Genomic DNA, 19,560 nt, shown 5'->3' on the forward strand with positions numbered 1-19,560 from the left:
CCTCCCACCAACCTGAACTGTCACAATACAGCTGGACAGAGCTGTACACATGCTGCTGCCACAATGCTTTGCTTCATGGCCGCAGCATTTTTCACTTGGGATACAGTGAGGCCATGCTGCAACCATGTGCAATACATGCAATTGTTATGCAGTTGAACTGTACAGCATTAAAGGGTAAAGCAGCCGGTGTGAGGGCGATAAATAGCCTCCTCACAGCCTGTCACATGCCTTCTGAAAAGTGATCCAAACACGGAAAGAGTGTGAAAGTAATGCCACGCAACCACACTGCAGTTCTCTGCATTGGGTTAAGTATGACAAGCGGTGATTTAAAAATGCTCAAGGCGTGGCATGTGTACAGCCCTGTCCTGTTGTATTGCCACAGTTCAGCTGGGGAACAGCGGTTTAACTGCAGCTCAGCCGCCTGTTTTTACCACTTTCACCCCAAGCTGCCTGTCTGAAAGAGCCCCTATGGGGGAAAAGACAGCAGTAAAGAGTAATAAAGAATATAGTGCCTTATCTTCTTTTTAAAACATTTATTAAATAAAATCGTGCACTCACATGAAATACATGTTAAAATCACTTTAAAACATTGAAAAATTAATCCACAGTGTGCTTTTGAAAAGTGCAGTATACTTGCTGTGTGTTGTCTTTAAGCGTCATGACGTCAGAGCCCATCCCTTACGCGTTACGCCACTGAGTCACATGGCTTCATCAGGGGGAAATTATTTTCAGTTTTAAAAAAGAAGATAAGGCACTATATTCTTTATTACTCTTTATGGCACTTATACCTATGGAGGAAGAGTCCTAAGGAAGTAAGGAGACCCCTAGCTGTGAGGAGGGATAATCTCATTCATCTCCAAGTCCAATTAAAGGGACACAAGCCCCATATGACCTTAATGATTTGGTTATGTCAGGTGAGAGCACAGCCGGTGAAGGTGTACACACAATTTCATGACTGGTGGGTTGCACGCAAAATCATTTCCTATCACATCACTAGAAGGAATGTCAACGTCACGGATGGATTAAGGACATTTATGCAGCAGAAGTGTGATTGCAATATCACATTTAATTTGTTGTTGGACTGTTTTTATTTAATTTAATTTTATTTCACTTTATTCAATATATATATTTTTTCCACTCTTTATTGTAATTGCCAGTGGAGCGCGACACTGTTTATCATTTTTTGTTCACTATGACACATTGGTATGAGTATGTGTAGAGTGTAGGCGACCCACTCATTTTAATTTCAACTCAATTTTATTTATATTTCTACTGTTTTGATTCATATTTGTGCTAGCATCCATCCAATATTGATTTAATACACTAAAACACTTTTTTACACCATAGTAGCTCACAAGACCCCACGATTTAGTATTCCCATTAACATGATGCATGTTAGGCATCATGCTACATGTACAGGGCAAGGATTTCATATCAATGGGCTTCCCTGCACATTTTGTTTTTCACACATTTCTTTTTGCCACATTTGTGGTGCTATCAACAATGAATGACACCACTAGTGGGACATGCCTTTTTTACACGTTGCATGTTTTTGCACACGTCCACACAGTGCTCTGCACACCACTGAACATGGATGGTGTGAACAAGCCCTTAAAGTGTTACTAAACCCCGGACCCTGCATTCACTCTATCTGGTCTACCACAGTACACACAACATGGAAGTGCAATTATTTTAGTAAATATAAACTGCTAAATACCTTTTCTCATCAGCAGTTAGAGCAGTCTTGTGACTTCAGCATAGCACTGGTTAAAGCATGTAGGAGGGGTTTTTTTTCTGCTCTAGGAGTATGTGAAATCCCTGACCTCTGTCTGGACAGTGCTGATTGGCCCTGTGCTGATCACATGCACTCTCCCAAAAAAAAAAAAAACCTCTCTAGCAATACACACTAAACTGAGCATGTGCAGAAGGGCTACAGGTTCAGTCTTTCTTGTTAGGTTGACATTTGAACAAGAAGAGGGGCAGAGAAGAAAGGATCAAATGGCCTTTTTACACAATGCAGAGAATCAACCCCTTAGGTTCCTCAGTGAGTATAACAAGCATGCTTTACTGCATTAACAGACTGATTTTACTGTTGTGGGTTTAGTAACACTTTAAAGTTTGAGCTATACATATATATACAAAAAACATATATATTCAACTCCACTCTGCAGCAGTGGTCTGATTCTGGATCTACCCCATGCCGGCTCTGAGATCAAAAACTGAGCAATCACATGACTGATGATCACTCAGTTCACAGTCTGGTCAGAGCGGAGAGAAGTTACTGCCGGGGGAGTGGAGGATCAAGTAAGTAAAATGGCTTTTTGCAGCCCCCTAGATTTGTCCCTGGATGAATAGAATGTCTGAAGTTTCCTATCTTGATGTAACTGTGACTCTGCAGAATAGCTGCTTCAATGTGAGGTCTGCCACCTATGGTTTTAGCTATAGTTCTCTAATTCCAGTCACTCTATAGACCATGGTTCTGGCTGCACAACTGAACAAATCCAAGGCAAAGCTCTTCCTGTAGAATTCACCACAATCGTGAGTTTGGTCTAGTGTTCCATTTTGAAGTTCCATCCTGCCAGTTTTGAGGTGCTGTTGTATGCTCCTTTCCATAGGGTAATGTTATAGATTTCTTGGGGAGCTCTTCTGGCTCTTCCCAATGCATGCCTTGCTTGACTGCTGCCTTGGATAGCTCTATTATAGTGACGTTGATGTCTGCATATATTGCACCAGCTCCTTCCTACCCTTCACCTTCTTCTTGGGCTGGTGGCTGCTTCCCAGACGGGGGTACACGTTGATTAGAGGGCTTGAGTCGAGCCTCAATAAAGACCTATTTCATGTGTGAGGGACCTGGCTTTGCTGAGAATTTGGTAACTGATTCTTTTTTGACCTGACGCAGGACTCACCCGACTTTCAGTACTCTATTCACTTACCAGGCACACTCTTATTTGGCAGAAACTGCTTCCCACATGCCCAACAATTATTCTTACAAGGCCTTGAATAACAGGCAGGAAACCTGTGTTGGTACCCTCTAGAATAGAATGAAGATTCACATCAATGAGATCTTTGAGATCTAAAGAGGATCCTCTATATCTGGGGCTACATTTACAACTTTGGTCTTGCACATCTGTTCATAGGATGAGCTAGGCTACACCAGAGATCCCGATTAGTGTCTGTACATACTTATTTGGTGAAAACACCTACATGGTGTGAGCAGTGGCTTGTATCTGATGTAATCACACATTTCCAGCTAAAGGCATGCAAACCTGGCAGCAGATACCATCTTGGCTTTTCCACCAGACTTTTAGAACACATGCCTTCTCCCAAGGAGTTTGCCAGGGCGGCACCCCCCCCCCCCCAAAGAAAAAAAGGTCCGCATTTTAAGTTCCCAGCAAACAGGAACACATTTCTGGGGGATGAACATCAAGGCTTTGGATATGGTCAGCCCAAATTACCTAACTCAAATGGTCCTCCCCTATCAATTTGTTTCACTTAAAGGGCAGAGGTCTATGAATGGCCATTACCAGTGGCAATAGGTAGAAACTTTCCTAGTTTTCAGAGATATTTAGTTCTGCAATGATTCTTCCACAATCACATAAGGCAGTAATTTAATAGCATAGAACAGACCATTAGCGATCTCCTGTTTTCCTCCATAGACTTGAATAGCAGAATATTTTTGTGTGATAATTTTGCTATTGAACCTTCACCACATTTCAGCTCTTTCCACCGTTCATGCAAGAACTTCACAACCTTAGTAGCAAGGGATTAAAGCCCAAGTTTAGCTAAAACTAAAAACAGAAGAATCAGCACAAGGGGCATACTTTACAGCTGGAATGAGGTGTCCCAGTAGTAATCTAACCCAGTGTTTCTCAACCTTTTTTCAGTCAAAGCACCCTTTAAAATGGACAGTCTTGAGGCACCCCACTCTTAAATGGGATGCCACAAGACTGTCCATCATTTTAAATGAACACCCCATTCTAAAATGCAAAAAACTATTCTAATAGCTTTATATAACGCAGCAACATCCACACATGTAGGACACCCAACATTAGAGGGGATTTATTCTTCCAAAGCAAATACATTTTTGCACACTGGTACTGAGTAGTATTCCAGGGTTTCTCTTGTCCCTCAGTTCTTCTCCATCACTGAGTTAATGTGACCTCAGCATTGGAGAGGGGCAGGGGAGGGTCAAACTAGGATGTGCAGGCAACAGACATCCTCCTTATCAACTGATGTCATTGGTTGTCAGGACACTGGCGGCTAGAAGGTCGTAATGGTGCACTATGAAAACCTGTGGCTTTGTGTAACTAAAAGGCAAGCTTGTCCCACCCGTTGGCTTGTATACACTTTTTGGGCAATTTTTAGACATTTTGCCAAGGCACCCCTGAAGAAACCTCAAGGCACCCTGGTTGAAAAAGGCTGCCCTAGAACACTTCTTCCAATGTGGCCCTGGAAAGTCAAAAGGTTGGACACCCCTGCTCTAAACCATTCTAATGCCTGAGGGTGGCTGGACCAAGCTTAAACATCTGCCCACCCTCTAAAGTAGCCTTTAAAAACCATTTTTAACAGAGGAACCCATGAAATAACTTTATGGTTGTAGGCAACCCCTGCTAATAATGACTATCTACAGCTCTTGGTACATTAGTGTGATGGTCAACAGGAAGAATGCTCTCATATTTGGGGTCAGCATGAAGAATGCCTCCCATCATAGATCGCTAAAAAGATCAATGGTGTCAGTGGTCACTTATCTCAAAGGCAAAAACTTCCCATTACTCGAGGAACCCCTAGAAAACTCTGGAGGAAAAACAGAGAAAGGGCGCACTGACCTAGTGCATTATCATTTAAAATATTTATTGAAGAAACAAAGTATCATACTCACAATAGACAAAAACACAGGCATGTCAGACTGAACAAGATGTATGATCCAAACATCTGAATCCATACGATGGAACCCTGGATGTCCAACTGGCTAACGCGTTTCGAGGACACAACCTCTTCCTCCGAGCACTGTGTAGGACACCCAACATTAGAGAGGATTTATTCTTCCAAAGCAAATACATTTTTGCACACTGGTACTGAGTAGTATTCCAGGGTTTCTCTTGTCCCTCAGTTCTTCTCCATCACTGAGTTAATGTGACCTCAGCATTGATGGAGAGGGGCAGGGGAGGGTCAAACTAGGATGCTGTGCAGGCAACTGACATCCTCCTTATCAACTGATGTCATTGGCTGTCAGGACGCTGGCGGCTAGAAGGTCGTAATGGTGCACTATGAAAACCCATGGCTTTGTGTAACTAAAAGGCAGGCTGCTATACAAGTTTTGGGCAATTAGACAGGTATTTTGCCAAGGCACCCTGGTTGAGAAAGGCTGGTCTAACCACCACCTCTTAAAGCCCCCCCCCCTCCCCTCCATTCAGAGATTCTGCATCATTTATAGATGCTGTAGTATGACTTCTATGAATGGTGGATCAAACGGGCAGGAAAATGCAGGAATAGTCAAACTCTTGATAACATCTGACTGCCCATTAGTTGTACTCACCCCCACCACATCAGAAGATCTTGGCATTGGGGGGCTTGGACAGAGCAAGGTCCATACTGAAAGTAGAAGGATCTTGACAAGGGACCCGTGATGCCACCTGTAAATTATGGCCCTTGTATGGTTTCTTCATTTTAGTTTTAGGTAAACTTGGCCTTTAATCACTTCCTTTACAGTATGAAATCAATGTTATTCCAATGATGCAATAGGTTCTTTACAGGTTTAGACATTTACAGATATCACAAGTAGTGCAATTATACGTGAAAGCAGAGCAACCGATATCCCTGAAACCTTAAAATGTTTTGTAGAATGGAAATTAATGATGGATTTGGGCTGCTTGTGTCAAAAGTATTCCAGATGACCACGTTCTCCGTCGTCTTTTTTAACCTTTACCAGATCACACAAGTTTTCAAGTGCTGTGTGGTAATTGTAACAAATCAGAAAACATGAGATGAACAGTCCAATACACCAACAATCTATAGTGTAAATATGAACGCCTGTATTCAAACACCATTTAGTCTGTTACTATGTAGTACATGCACTCTTTCCTTGCACTTAACTCACTGGAAAATTCTGTTTATTCAGAAAGGGCTACCAGACCCTAAGATCTGATGGGACTGTGTGCAAACAAAAGGACTACCTATAGTGTAAAATATGGACTGGTGGCCACAGACAGGACTGACCTTGTGATTGCAGTTACAACTTACTGCGCAGCACTTAATATAACTAACAAGAACCACAAACTATGTTTAAAGAATATTTCACCCAGTGCCTTTCAAAGTAGTAAGGCTCTCCTTTTTATCAATGTGCAATTAATAAAAAGTAGGCGCTCACCAAAATCGTGCAATCGTGACAGTCACAAAATAAATATAAATATAAAAAAACAAGAAATAATGTGTCACAAAAGAAATCCAAAATCCCAAAAAGTCCAATTCTAATGCAACAGTCCAACTGGTGTCCAATTTTTTGAGCGGTGATTATCTACCAGCCACAGTCAAAAGAATTAAAGGAACACTTTTTAATCAGTATAGGATCAAGTCAATTAACTCCTGGGATATTGATCTGGTCAGTTAAGTAGCAGAGGGGGTTGTTGGTTTTAGCTGCTTTGGTGTTAACAGGTGTACTAGATGGGCAACAATGGGATGACCCCCAAAACAGGAAAGGTTTTACAGGTGGAGGCCACGGACATTTTTTTCCTACTCATCTTTTCTGACTGTTCACTAGTTTTGTATTTGGCTAGGGTCTGTCAGTACTGGTAGCATGGAGGCGATACCAGGACCCTACAGAGGTTGCACAGGCAGTCCAACTCCTCCAGGATGGCACATAAACACATGCCATTGCCAGAAGGTTTGCCGTGTCTCCCAGCACAGTCTCAAGAGCATGGAGGAGATTCCAGGAGAGCTGGACAGGGCTGTAGAAGGTCCTTAACCCACCAGCAGGACCAGTATCTGCTCCTTTGTGCAAGGAGGAACAGGATGAGCACTGCCAGAGTCCTACAAAATGACCTCCAGCAGGCCACTGGAGTGAGTGTCTGACCAAACATACTTCATGAGGTTGGCCTGAGGGCCAACGCCCTCTAGTGAGCCCTGTGCACCATAGAGCTCGATTGGCATTTGCAATTGAACACCAGAATTGGCAGGTCCACCACTGCCACCCTGTACTTTGTCATATGTGCTCAGGTTGAACCTGCTCTCATCTGTGAAGACATGAAAGGGTCCAGAGAAGCCGTGGAGAATGTTATTCTGCCTGTAACATTGTTCTTCATGACCCAGTTTGTGGTGGGTCAGTGATGGTCTGGGGAGGCATATCCATGGAGGGACACAGTTCTGACAATGGCACCTTGACTGCCATTAAGTATCGGGATGAAATCCTTGGACCCATTGTCAGGCCCTATGCTGGTGCCATTGGTCCTGGGTTCCTCCTGGTGCACGACAATGTCCGGCCTCATGTGACGAGAGTATGCAGGCAGTTCCTGGAGGATGAAGGAATTGATACCATTGAATTGCCCCCACTCACCTGACCTAAATCCAATAGAACACCTCTGGGATAGCATGTTACAGTCCATCTGATGCCACCAGGTTGCACCTCAGACTGTCCAGGAGCTCAGTGATGCCCTGGTCCAGATCTGGGAGGAAATACCCCAGGACACCATCCGTCGTCTCATTAGGAGCATGCCCCGACGTTGTCAGGCATGCATACAAGCACGTGGGGGCCATACAAACTACTGACCATTTTGCGTTCCTGCAGTGAAATTTCAGCAAAATGGACTAGCCTGCTGCATCATGTTTTTCACTTTGAATTCAGACCTCTGAAGGTTGATCATTTTCATCAAAGGAACCCCAAAAATCAAAATGATGGGGCATCCTTACATTCTTAACATTACCCAGTCCATATCAGTATAGATATCCAGATTTTTTTTTTCCCCATTGAGATGCGTTTTCAAAGCATTCCTTTCATTTTTTTGTATGTATGTAATATATTTTGTTTTCATATTGTTTTGCTTATAATCTTGTTGAGTTTGGCACAGCTTCATTTTTTATTATATCCTTTTTATCTAGTATTTTAGATTTCCTATTCAGGAGTCATTGGTACACAGAAAGAACTTTGACTGTTGTAGCAAAGTATTTCTTATAGTACTACTGAATTTTAAGAACAATCTGTGCCAAGAGAAATATGTAGATGTTGCTGACCTCTTTCTGAAAAAGCTAGTTCCCTAGTGGTCCTGCTGTTCTGGGTCAAATGACTGAAGTACTAAGGTACTGGATCAAATATGCAGATCAGTACTGACTTCAATAGCTGCATTACTAGGTCAGGTCCATGACAAACTGAGGCAGCATTTCCATAAGGGGGTCAGCAGTGTCAGTAACCATGTTTGGCACAGTACAAGTGTCCATTTCTGTAATGCTCAATACTGTCTTCCTATGCACTCCCATCAGAATACAATGATCACTGCTGGCAGCTTTAGAACTAAAAACCCTGACCGACTGACTGGCTGTACTGTAGTCAATCCTTAGATTGACATCAGTACAACCAGCATTCCTATAGATGAAGCAAAATTACGCCAAGTCCTGGTAAACCAGCCACAATTTTGATCAGTTAAGAGTTGGCCAGCAACCCCCCAAATAGAGTGGTCAGGGTTTTGGTGCATCAAAGGGGTATCTAAAATTATTTCTAAAACCTAAATTCTCATGAAGGTTTTTTTATCCTGGTTCCTAAATTCTACCCAATTTCCACATTTCACATCCAATAGACTTGGTCCTCTCAATCTAAACAATACTAAACAAACAGGCAAACAAAGGGTAGAGGGGTATTTATTTTCAAATTTGTTTCAAATGTACAAAAAATAAAAAAAATTAACAAAAACCAATACCATCAAATTGAAGAACCCCCCCAACCCTATCCCTCCCAACCTAGATGGAAAAGTGGTGCCCCCCTCAACAAGCCACAAATTTTTGTAAGGTCCTTGGATGTTTCCAACAGTGCATCGAAGAAATCTCTAAATCAACTGCCATGTCCCCTTTCAGGAAGGCAAGTGTTGCTGTCCACACAGTTTTCCCAGTAGATCCCAATAATGTCAGGATGACAACCCCGCCCTGGAGAAAAACGCCAATTTGAGGACATAATCTCATTTACAACTCTTCTTTCTTCTTTTTCTTGGGTTTTTCATCTTCTTTCACAATTGGAGGATTGGTAGCTTCCTTCTTCAGATAGCTAAGGAAGTCGCTGACCTCTCTGCCACCCTGAAACACATAGAACAGTTCAAGGTCTAGAAAGTAAAGTCAAAGTTTCCCAGCACCATTAAACCTATGAGAAGGAGCAACTCTTCTCCAGTGGTGAATATTACAAGTCATTCCACGCAATCAGGGTGAAAAACTCCTAGCCAGAAATGCATGCTTTAAATATTAGCAGATAGCCATACAGAAGTTTACAAGGGATTTGAGTCACTGGAATGTCCCCCAATTCCACACTGAGGCCTGAAGTTTCCATGTCCCATGGTGGTGCCCTTTACCTGATGGTAGAATAAATACACTGCTTACCTCATATCTCTTTGGACTCTGCTTGCTTCCAGCGGGTGAAAAATAGATAGTTGGGAACCTAGAACAAAAACCACAAATTAAACTGGTGAAAAAAGCAAATTGCTGGGAAAAAAAGGCCATTAAGTGCTGTAAAAAAGCCAAATGGCCTCCCATTGACCATAAAGTGCACTTCAGTGGTGTGAACATTCACATTTATACGGCACAGTTCTTACAAATTTTTGCATGACCATAGATTTACCTACTCACTTACAAGTGCGGCAGCAAGGCGGCTCTTCTGTGCTGGATCACATACCTAGTAGGCGATTCAGCTTTTCTGGGTAGGGGGCGTGTGCACCCGCCGAGCTTAGACACTGCACAAGCCAATCATGGCAAATGATTCACAGATTGCTGGTACCCACTGATCAGCAAAGAGGCTGATAGGACAGAGTTCTGTATGTAAATCTAGAGCTCTGCCCTGTCAGCAGGGACGTGACTATTTTTGTATCCCTGCGAACCAGGAAATAAAAACCAGCTCATCCCCTAGTAAAATTACACATGCAAAGCTCTGTTAAGGCATCCACTTAACCCTTTGATTGCCTCTAGATGTTCACCCCTTCCCAACCAGTGTCACTAGTACAGTGCCAGTGTATATTAGTACTGATCAGTGTATTAGTGTCACTGGTTACCACAAAGCGAGTGTCAGATTGACCACCATACTATTACAGCCCTGCTACAAGTCACTGATCACTGCCATACTAGTATAAAAATAAATAAAAATTCCAGTATATACCCCCTAGTTTGTAAAAACCCCAGAGGCAATCATATACCACCAAAAGAAATCTGTGAAAAAATGATCTAAATTTCATGTAGGTACAGTATTGTATGACCGAGCAATTTTCAGTTAAAGTAATGCAATGGCCTGGTCAGGAAGGGGGTAAAATCTTCCAGAGGGCAAGTGGTTAAATATGTCCACCAATATGCCCTGGTGAAGCATAAGCTCCCATCATAGGACATGTTATGCTGAGTAAAGCAAGCTGACCTCATGCCTAAGCCCCTATAATATAACCTGATGTAGATGATCCTATTGAACCCAGACTTCAAAACTAACCACCGAGTAAGCCAGTTATTTAATTTCATACTGAAAGTTGGTCTATAAGTTTAAAAAATAAACAGGGAGGACTGTGTGTAAACAGACCACAAAAAACCCAAAACCCTCACCAGGGACAAACTACCCTTGCAGTAGACGTAGGGTCACCCCACTCTGCAGTGTGTAAATTTTTCCCCAAAGAGGTAGAAGCTGGTGTAAGATCTTATTCTTCACCCTCAAGACCCTCCAGCAGCGCACCCCATCACAAATCTTCCTCTCTCTAAGGTGCTCCTGGGCACAGTCACATCCTACCTCCTCCATAAACAATAGCCTTGCATTGTATGATGTTGGACTGCCCTCCCCACCCAAGGGAGAAAAGAACCTTGCTGGGGCCTGCCAGAGCAGGGGGTAAAGTAATGCAACAAGCATATAACCCTTTCAGTGCAGGGGGCCTCAATGCAAAGGTTCATTCCATCCAGCCTGGAGTTGGGCTTTAAAGGACTTAAATAAATATTTACAACACTAGAAAAAATGCAAAGTAAAAATGCCAAAAGCAGCAACTTAAGTCTCAGTACCTTTAGGCTCTGTTCACAATTCAGTAATGCGATTGACAATTAGTCTGAATGGGCACTATTGAAAACACCATGATTCCTCTCAGCATGCAATTTGGTGCAGCTCAAGTGACATCTGAAAACTGCAATAGTGTGAACCAGGCCTTAATGTCAAATGCAATATAATTTGTATTCTGTTAAATACTGTCAGAGCAGAGTGCGGCTCCGTGACAAGGCAGGCTTCTACCCATTATAATAGTACATTGAAGTTAGTAGTTTCTATAGTCAGCCACTAGGCTGTGCACTAGTTCCAAGAAAGTGAAACACCCATTGAGATTCACAAAGAACATGCATGGGGTGCAGGCTATGGCATTTCCCAGTGAAATATATTTGATTTTTCACACCAAGAGACATGGCAGAACAGCTTTACTATCCTACAGTCGTTCAAAAGCTTTTGGATATAAAAAGGTGTTAGAGATTTAACTGCTTGGTATATACAGTACATTATACATAGATCAGAAGAGCTTAGGGCTTGTTCACACAAGATTTGGTCTGTTAAAAGCAATCCACGTTCAGATAGCTCTTCAGTGAACATTTAATCTAGCAGGAAGTAATACAAAGCTTCCTCACGGTCTAACATTGATCGTTAGATTAACTTGGCACTTGTAGAGCAGCCCCATTCACATGAATGGGTCTCGTTTGGCAAGCACTACGCCTGCAGGGCGCTAGGGGGTATACATTTCTGCCACGGCATGTGTACACTTGACTGCTGGCTCTGCAGCTAAAGAGTGTTAACCGTTGGGGGTAGTAAAAGCATAGCTTAACTGCAGGGTTTTCCTGCCCAACTGCTAGCACGAACGAGTCCTTAAACTGCTATACAATGACAGAGGGTACATTGTTTTCATACATTTAGGCTAGGTTGACATCTGTGCGGGTGGTGCCGCTGCAGATCTGCACGAAAATCCGTGCAGCCACACCACCCGTACAGAGGAATGCGGTCCTGCGGGCAGGTGCCATTAACTCTAATGGCACGCCGACCGCACTGGAAAAACGCAACTGTACTGGGAACAGAGGTTCCTGTGCAGGCTGCATTTTCAGAAGTTCAGGGACTTCTCTGCGTGTCACGTCACGGGAGTCCATTCAAATGAATGGGCTCTCGTGCCAGCACAAAACACGGCCCACACGGCCACATATATGTGAACTAGGGTTTAGTGCTTACATCCCTTTCAGACTAAGAAGTGTCCTTACCCTCGGACTTCATAGGATGGTGGCACATCATTGGCTGTGGCATCCATCTTGGCAATAACAATGTTAGGATCTCCAGCCAACTAAAAAAATAAATAAATGGTCAATAAAGTGCTCCACAATCACATGGAAGACATGCACGACAGCCACACTGACATGCCAGCAGATAATTGTACAGTGCAGAGGGTTTCATACCTTCTCTCCAAGTTCCTTGTATTTGGGCTCCAGGTTCTTGCAGTGTCCACACCAAGGAGCATAGAACTCAATGAGAACATCTTTGCCGTCATCGTTTACAAGCTCCTCAAAGTTTTCGGCCACAACCACCTTAAAACAAAACTCTACAGTGAGAAACTCAGCAGAAAGTCATTCATAACTTAGATCCATTTTGTGGATGAAATTAATGTGTATGCGAAGGAATTTTATTCCTTTAGATAAGTAGGAGAGGGTTAGACACTAAAGATTTATTGCAGTGTCCTCACTGGGAAGATTCCACCCCATCTGCCCTGGTGACTATTGTGGAATTGCAAAATTTTAGACAGGCAGGGGTTAAATCGGGGATAAATATTCCGGTGATGGCTGTCCACAAGGGGAAACTCCCCACTATGGGGAGATTTTATGTCCCAGAGACAAAAAATGAGAAGAGACTATCCTCTCCTCCCTTCCCCACCAAGAGGGACACAGACCACAAAAACAGGAGATTGTATTACAGTCATAACCAACATAATCCACCCCCCGTGAGAAGCACCAAATTTTTTTTACTACACATAATACACAATAGGTTATCACTTTTTCCTCAAATTCCTAAAGCCTAGCACACCTCTAGGGATTACAGGCTGGGGCAGTAGCATGATCTGCTACGACTATCCCAGAATTCTAGCTGTTCAGTCCTGTAATGCAAACGCACCATTATCAGAAAACAGGAGTCTGAAACTATTTGAACTGGTCTATGGCAAATGGCATACAGAATTGGCCGCCATGGATGGAGGGTAGGTCAATAGGACGCCTGTGGTCACACATACACCTTCAGTAGTAGAAAACAAGCCTGAGTAACCAAGGAATAAAAAAAAGTTCCTTGATTCACCCACACAGCTATACATAAAAGGCATAAAAATAGCTTCAAGTGGGAGTAAACTCTCCCTTTGTTGTTCTATACCTACAGGTGGGCATATAATGAGGCTTACCTGTAGGTAGTGTAAATCTCTCCTGAACGTGTGCCGTTTAGGAGATAGACATGTGAAGCGGCCAGTGACATCACCAGCGCAAGCGCACTGCACTCTCAATGGACAGCATGCTGTCTATTAAGAACTGTGCTTTGCCCGTGACTGCCACATACATGTAATGTCACTGCAGCTCGGCCACTCGGAGCCAGCAGACCTGGAAGGAAGACCGGGTGAAGATTGATTCCCAGTCAGTGCCATGAGGGGGGGGGGTCAGTTCCAAAGGTAAGTGTCATAATGTGCTAGTATGCAGTACATACTTTTCTGCAGGGGGACTTATTTTATGTGGTATACTACTGCTTAAATGTATAACTAAAGGCAAAACTTATTTTTTAAAGTTTTGGAAAGAGTGGAGAGGGATTAGAACACTTGTCAAGTTCTGCTGCCATTGTTAGAGATTTACTCGCATTTTTGATGGTAAAAATCAAAAATTTTGGGTTGTCCCCAGAAAAGTAATTGAGGTTTCTGGGGGGGGTCGCGGCCAGGAGAGAGGTCGTGGGGGGTCGCGGCCAGGAGAGAGGTTTTGGGGGGGGGTCGCGGCCAGGAGAGAGGTTTTGGGGGGGGGTCGCGGCCAGGAGAGAGGTTTTGGGGGGGGGTCGCGGCCAGGAGAGAGGTTTTGGGGGGGGGTCGCGGCCAGGAGAGAGGTTTTGGGGGGGGGTCGCGGCCAGGAGAGAGGTTTTGGGGGGGGGTCGCGGCCAGGAGAGAGGTTTTGGGGGGGGGTCGCGGCCAGGAGAGAGGTTTTGGGGGGGGGTCGCGGCCAGGAGAGAGGTTTTGGGGGGGGGGTCGCGGCCAGGAGAGAGGTTTTGGGGGGGGGGTCGCGGCCAGGAGAGAGGTTTTGGGGGGGGGGGGTCGCGGCCAGGAGAGAGGTTTTGGGGGGGGGGGTCGCGGCCAGGAGAGAGGTTTTGGGGGGGGGGGTCGCGGCCAGGAGAGAGGTTTGTGGGTGTAGTTTGTTTTTTCTAACACTCTACAAAACTATTACATGGTGGACAGATTTGGACTAAGCAGTAAAGGCTGGGTGACCCCCAAATGCAAATAGGCACAGACATAGAGGAGTATGTGGAAGCAATCCAGAGGCTGCAGTAAAAGGGTTAAACTAATGGGCTTCCGACAATCATGAATGGGATGGCCCAGTATCTATTCACTTAATACCAACACAAAGAGCAGGCAACATACTGCATGGTGGCCCATCCCCTGACATTTGTGACTCAGCACGTCGGGTGTGGCCTACAGGAGTGGCATGCACCGCAAAGTAATTGGATGAGTGGAGGGACATGGAGCAGCCCGCAGGAATGCGGATTATCTGATTTCAAGCTTCAGGATGGTGTGAGTGTACATCCTTTCATTCTAAAGGAATTCTCATACAGCTTTACACTATGGGATGGTTTTTTTTTTTTTAAACTAACTTTGAGACATTGTGGAGGCCGAGTCCAGAGTGGGCAGTCTCCTTAACCCTAAAAGCGCTCTCACCATTTGCTGTGAAAGTGATGGCCTATATCTGGTAAACTGCTGATTTCTTCTGTACTGTCCACCGGTGGATAAAGAACGGTTTTTGCACTGGGTGAGTAATAAGTTATCAGCACTGCTCATCTTCATGCAGACTTTACATCAAGAAGCACTATTGGACAAGTTGGATTGTTCTTTTGGGACTGTATTTTATACACTGAACACAATTATGCATGATAATGTCTTTCATGTATGATCTGTAGGGATGCACAGATACAGATTTTTTCTTAAAATCGGCGAGTGCAACTACCGATACTTTCGGTCAAGTACACACCTTTACTGAATGCATATACTTTGTGGTGCGGCGTGTCTAGCCCCATTGGGCTAGATGGCATCTGATGGGTCAGCTGCTGAACTGTCACTGCTGCAAGGAGAGAAGTGGCGGGAATTTCAATTCCCCGCCGCTTTCTCTCCTCTCCTACCACTGACGCCAAGCATGGGATGCCTGCAGGGTGGTCTCACATACTGCTCCTGTGCAAACTCAGCTATGACGAACCTCAGTTTACACAGGAGCAGGGGGGAAAACCACATGGGATTTGGACAGGAATCTCATTCCTGTTCACATCGCATGCTAATCTTTGCAGTGAAATTTGCGTCCATTTATGCAAATTGCATCGCAAAATGTCAGTTAAGGCATCGGTGGTACTTCTGAAAATACTCATCGGTGCATTAGTAATTATCTGTACTATATATTTTGGGGGTAAGGGCTACATGGTTTTGTATTCTTGAACATAAAAAAAAACAGACTATAAATGTGTGAGGTAAGCCATTGTGATCATGAGCCAGACTAATGCCATCTACCTCTCCTTGTACCCAAAGCACCCCTTATGTCACTATCAGGAGCAGTAGATTTAGACATTGGGTTTGTATCTCCTTTCTTTTGACAAAAAACACTTCTTCCACCTTACTATTTTATACAAATTGTTACATGTATTCAAATGTATTCAACCACTTCCCGCCCAGCCTATAGTAAAATGACGGCCGGGCCTCTGGGAGGGTGTCATAACATCCTTCCAGGAAAGCGCCTTGCGTGTGCCAGCAGGGCTGTGCTGTGGCGAGATCTGTCACCGGCTGTGTACCTCAGACACAGCCAATGATAGATCTGTGTACTGGCCCCGTTGCCAGTAGCATGTGACCAATCACAGCAGGTCACACGATAGTTGTATACAATGGATGGCATGAAAGAAAGCCATCCATTGTTTACAAGTGTGTCTAGCTGTGAATGGTCGCAGTGATCACATGCACAGCCTGGGTCAATCACAGCCCGTGTCATGTGATTTGCCATGGTCAATCACAGCTAATCACAAAAAAAACCTGAATGAATAGATTTCATATCAGTTAAATGCTTGCTTATAGCAATATTGCTATAAGCAATCAAAAGTGTAAAAAAAAAAAAAAGATCACTTCCCCAAAGTAGTACAATGGTAACATACTACTTTAATCAGTGCAATATGAAAAAAATAAATCGAGAAAAATGTAATAAAAATTGAACAAATAGTTTTCATACTGTCACCAGTGTCCCTGATCACTGCCACACCAGTTACAGGATGACGCTGTACTGCACTGGTGACCGTATGGGAAAAAAAAAAAATTGTGAAAATGTTTAATTTCTTCATTTTTCCAGCTTCCAAAAAAAAAAAAAAAAAAAAAAAAACTCACCTCTTATGAAATACGGCAGACTGTCTACTTTGCAAAAAAGGGGTCATTTGGAGGATCTGTACGGTTTTGACATTTTTGGGCCTCAAGAAATTAGATTGGCCGTCAGTACTTCAGGATTGATCAATTTTCAGATATATCCCATAGTTTGTGAGCTCTAACCTTCCTACAGACTAAATACTGATTTGGGTTATTTTCAAAGAAATGTAGCAGAATACATCCCCACATTTTTCTTGTCTTTGTTAATTTGGCAAAAATAAAAACCCCAGTGGTGATTAAATGCCACCAAAAGAAAGTTAATTTGGGTACAGTGTTGCATGACCACGCAATTGTCATTCAAAGTGTGAGTGCCGAAACCTGAAAATTAGCGTGGGCAGGAAAGGGGTAAAAGTGCCCGGTATGGAAGTGGTAAATATAACCACAAAGTAGAATAAGCCAAAACCCATTCTAACAATATTAGTAGAGGCTTGGTAAGATGCAGTACATATTGAAACAGGGGACAAGGGCTCAAACTGAAAGTTTAGGCTCTCGGGATGACCAGCATATTCATTACAATGCATGCTTGGCACCTGAGCAGCCAATCTATGCTTGAGTGTTGTCACAAGGGGATGGAGACGTCAATCCCTGGAGTAAGCTTTAACAGACTGATATAGCGCTTACAAAGGGATTTTAACCACTTGCCCTCCAGAGGATTTACCCCCCTTCCTGACCAGGCAATTTTTTTGCAATACAGCACTGCGTTACTTGACAATTGCGCTGTCATGCAACGCTGCACCTAAATTAAATTTACATCCACCCCCACAAATAGAGCTCTCTTTCAGTGGTATTTCATCGCCTGTGCGTTTTTCTGCGCTAAACAAAAAAAGACCAACAATTGGGAAAATTTTTTTTAGTTTTTGCTATTAACCACTTGCCTACCAGGCACTTATACCCCCTTCCTTACCAGGCCAATTTTCAGCTTTCAGCGCTGCCGCACTTTGACAATTGCGCGGTCATGCAACATTGTACCCATATGAAATTTTGATCATTTTTTTCTCACAAATAGAGCTTTCTTTTGGTGGTATTTAATCGCCACTGGGCACTTTACTTTTTGCGCTATAAATTAAAAATGTGCAAAAAATTTGAAAAAAAAAAAGTTTATTTGTTTCTTTTATAAAATTTTTCAAACCGGTATTTTTTCTCCTTCACTGATTTGCGTTGATGAGGCGGCACTGATGGGCACTGATAGGCATCACTAAAGGGCACTGATAGGCAGTACTAATGAGGTGGCACAGATAGGCGGCACTGATAGACAGCACTAATTAGGGGTCACGGATAGGCAGCACTGATATGCAGCACTGATAGGCGGCACTGATAGGCGGCACTGATAGGCGGCACTGATAGGCGGCACTGATAGGCGGCACTGATAGGCGGCACTGATAGGCGGCACTGATAGGTACTGATAGACGGCACTGATGGGTACTGATAGACGGCACTGACTGGCATCACTTCTGGGCACTGACTGGCGGCACTGACTGGCACAACCCCTGGGCACTGACTGGTGGCACTGACTGGCAGCACTGGTGGGCGGCACAGGTGGGTGGGCACAGGTGGGCACATGTAGGTGGCACTTCTGGGCACAGGTAGGTGGCACTGCAGAGTGGCACAGGTGGGGGCACTGCTGGGGGCACTGCTGGGCACAGGTGGGTGCACTGCTGGGCGGGGCTAGTGGGCGCACTGCTGGGCGGAACTTGCGGGTGTCACTGCTGGGCACCGATCATCAGGGCACTGATCATCAGTGCCCTGATGATCGGTGCCGATCCCCGCTCTGACAACTGCCGGTTCTCGGCAGTACTTTCCTCACGATCTGACAGCGTGAGGAAAGTGCAGCCGAGAACCGGCACTTGCATTTCCCTGTGATCAGCGTGTCATTGGACACCGCTGATCACGCGGTAAAAGGCCGGTGGGATCGGCCTTTCACCACATCACGTGATCAGCTGTGTCCGTAGGACACAGCGATCACGGAGATTGCCGGGTGCGCGCCCCCTGGGGCGCGCAGGAGAGCGCGTTCTGGGAGGACGTCATATGACATCCACTCAGAACTGGCCAGCCGCGGTGAAGCCGTCATTCGGCTATGCGCGGTCGGCAAGAGGTTAAACATGTCCAGTAAAAAAAAATTAAATCAAATTGTCAAACTTAGGCCAAAATGTATTCTGTGATATGAAAAATCCCAATACGTGTAAACTAGTTTATGTGGAAGTTATAGCGTTTACAGACTGCGGTATAAATAATGGATTTTTTGTTTACACTAGTAATGGCGGCAATCAGCGACTTATAGCAAGACTGCAGCAGACATTATGACACTGGGGGGAACTGACTTCGTGTCACTGACATCCCCAGTGACACCAATATAGTGATCAGTGCTAACAAAAAGCACTGACACTGTACTATTGGCACTGGGCAGGAAGGGGTTAGCATGTGGGGCCATCAAGGGGGAGGCTGTGTTTCACTGTAAGCACACTGCTTACAGCGTATAGCAGAATACAGAGCCATACAAAGACAAAAGCAGTGTGCAGGAGCTGACAGGGAAGAGATCTGTGTTTATACACAGATCTCTCCCCCGTTGGAGTTACTCGGTGATCACCGGGTGCCAGCAAGAAATCACTGGCCGGGACCCAGTGACAGCGCGGGAAGGGTGCGCACCCCCACGCAGCCGTGCCGCTCTGTAGTATTTCTGCTATAGGGCGGTGCGGAAGTGATTAATTCAGGGCTC

General features: G+C 44.3%; 2 protein-coding genes across 2 annotated transcripts in view; one reads left to right on the forward strand and one right to left on the reverse strand.

Annotated features, from left to right (window-relative positions):
- Window positions 1–19,560, forward strand: part of LOC149452448 (RNA polymerase II elongation factor ELL-like) — a 227,367-nt gene that overhangs the window by 196,540 nt on the left and 11,267 nt on the right. The gene's annotated exons all lie outside the window — the stretch shown is intronic.
- Window positions 8,829–19,560, reverse strand: part of PDIA3 (protein disulfide isomerase family A member 3) — a 35,169-nt gene continuing 24,437 nt past the window's right edge. Inside the window, exons 10-13 of the mRNA XM_089689393.1 lie at window positions 12,628–12,756; window positions 12,436–12,515; window positions 9,571–9,628; window positions 8,829–9,273 (exon numbers count right to left, since the gene is read on the reverse strand). Of these exons, the coding sequence (XP_089545519.1) occupies window positions 9,163–9,273; window positions 9,571–9,628; window positions 12,436–12,515; window positions 12,628–12,756 (378 nt within the window). The 3' untranslated portion in view covers window positions 8,829–9,162. The remainder of the gene's footprint in view (window positions 9,274–9,570; window positions 9,629–12,435; window positions 12,516–12,627; window positions 12,757–19,560) is intronic.

This window comes from Staurois parvus, unplaced genomic scaffold (assembly GCF_062004578.1).
Source record: "Staurois parvus isolate SC_StPar_1 unplaced genomic scaffold, SC_StPar_1.0 ptg000472l, whole genome shotgun sequence".
Lineage (NCBI taxonomy): Eukaryota > Metazoa > Chordata > Amphibia > Anura > Ranidae > Staurois > Staurois parvus.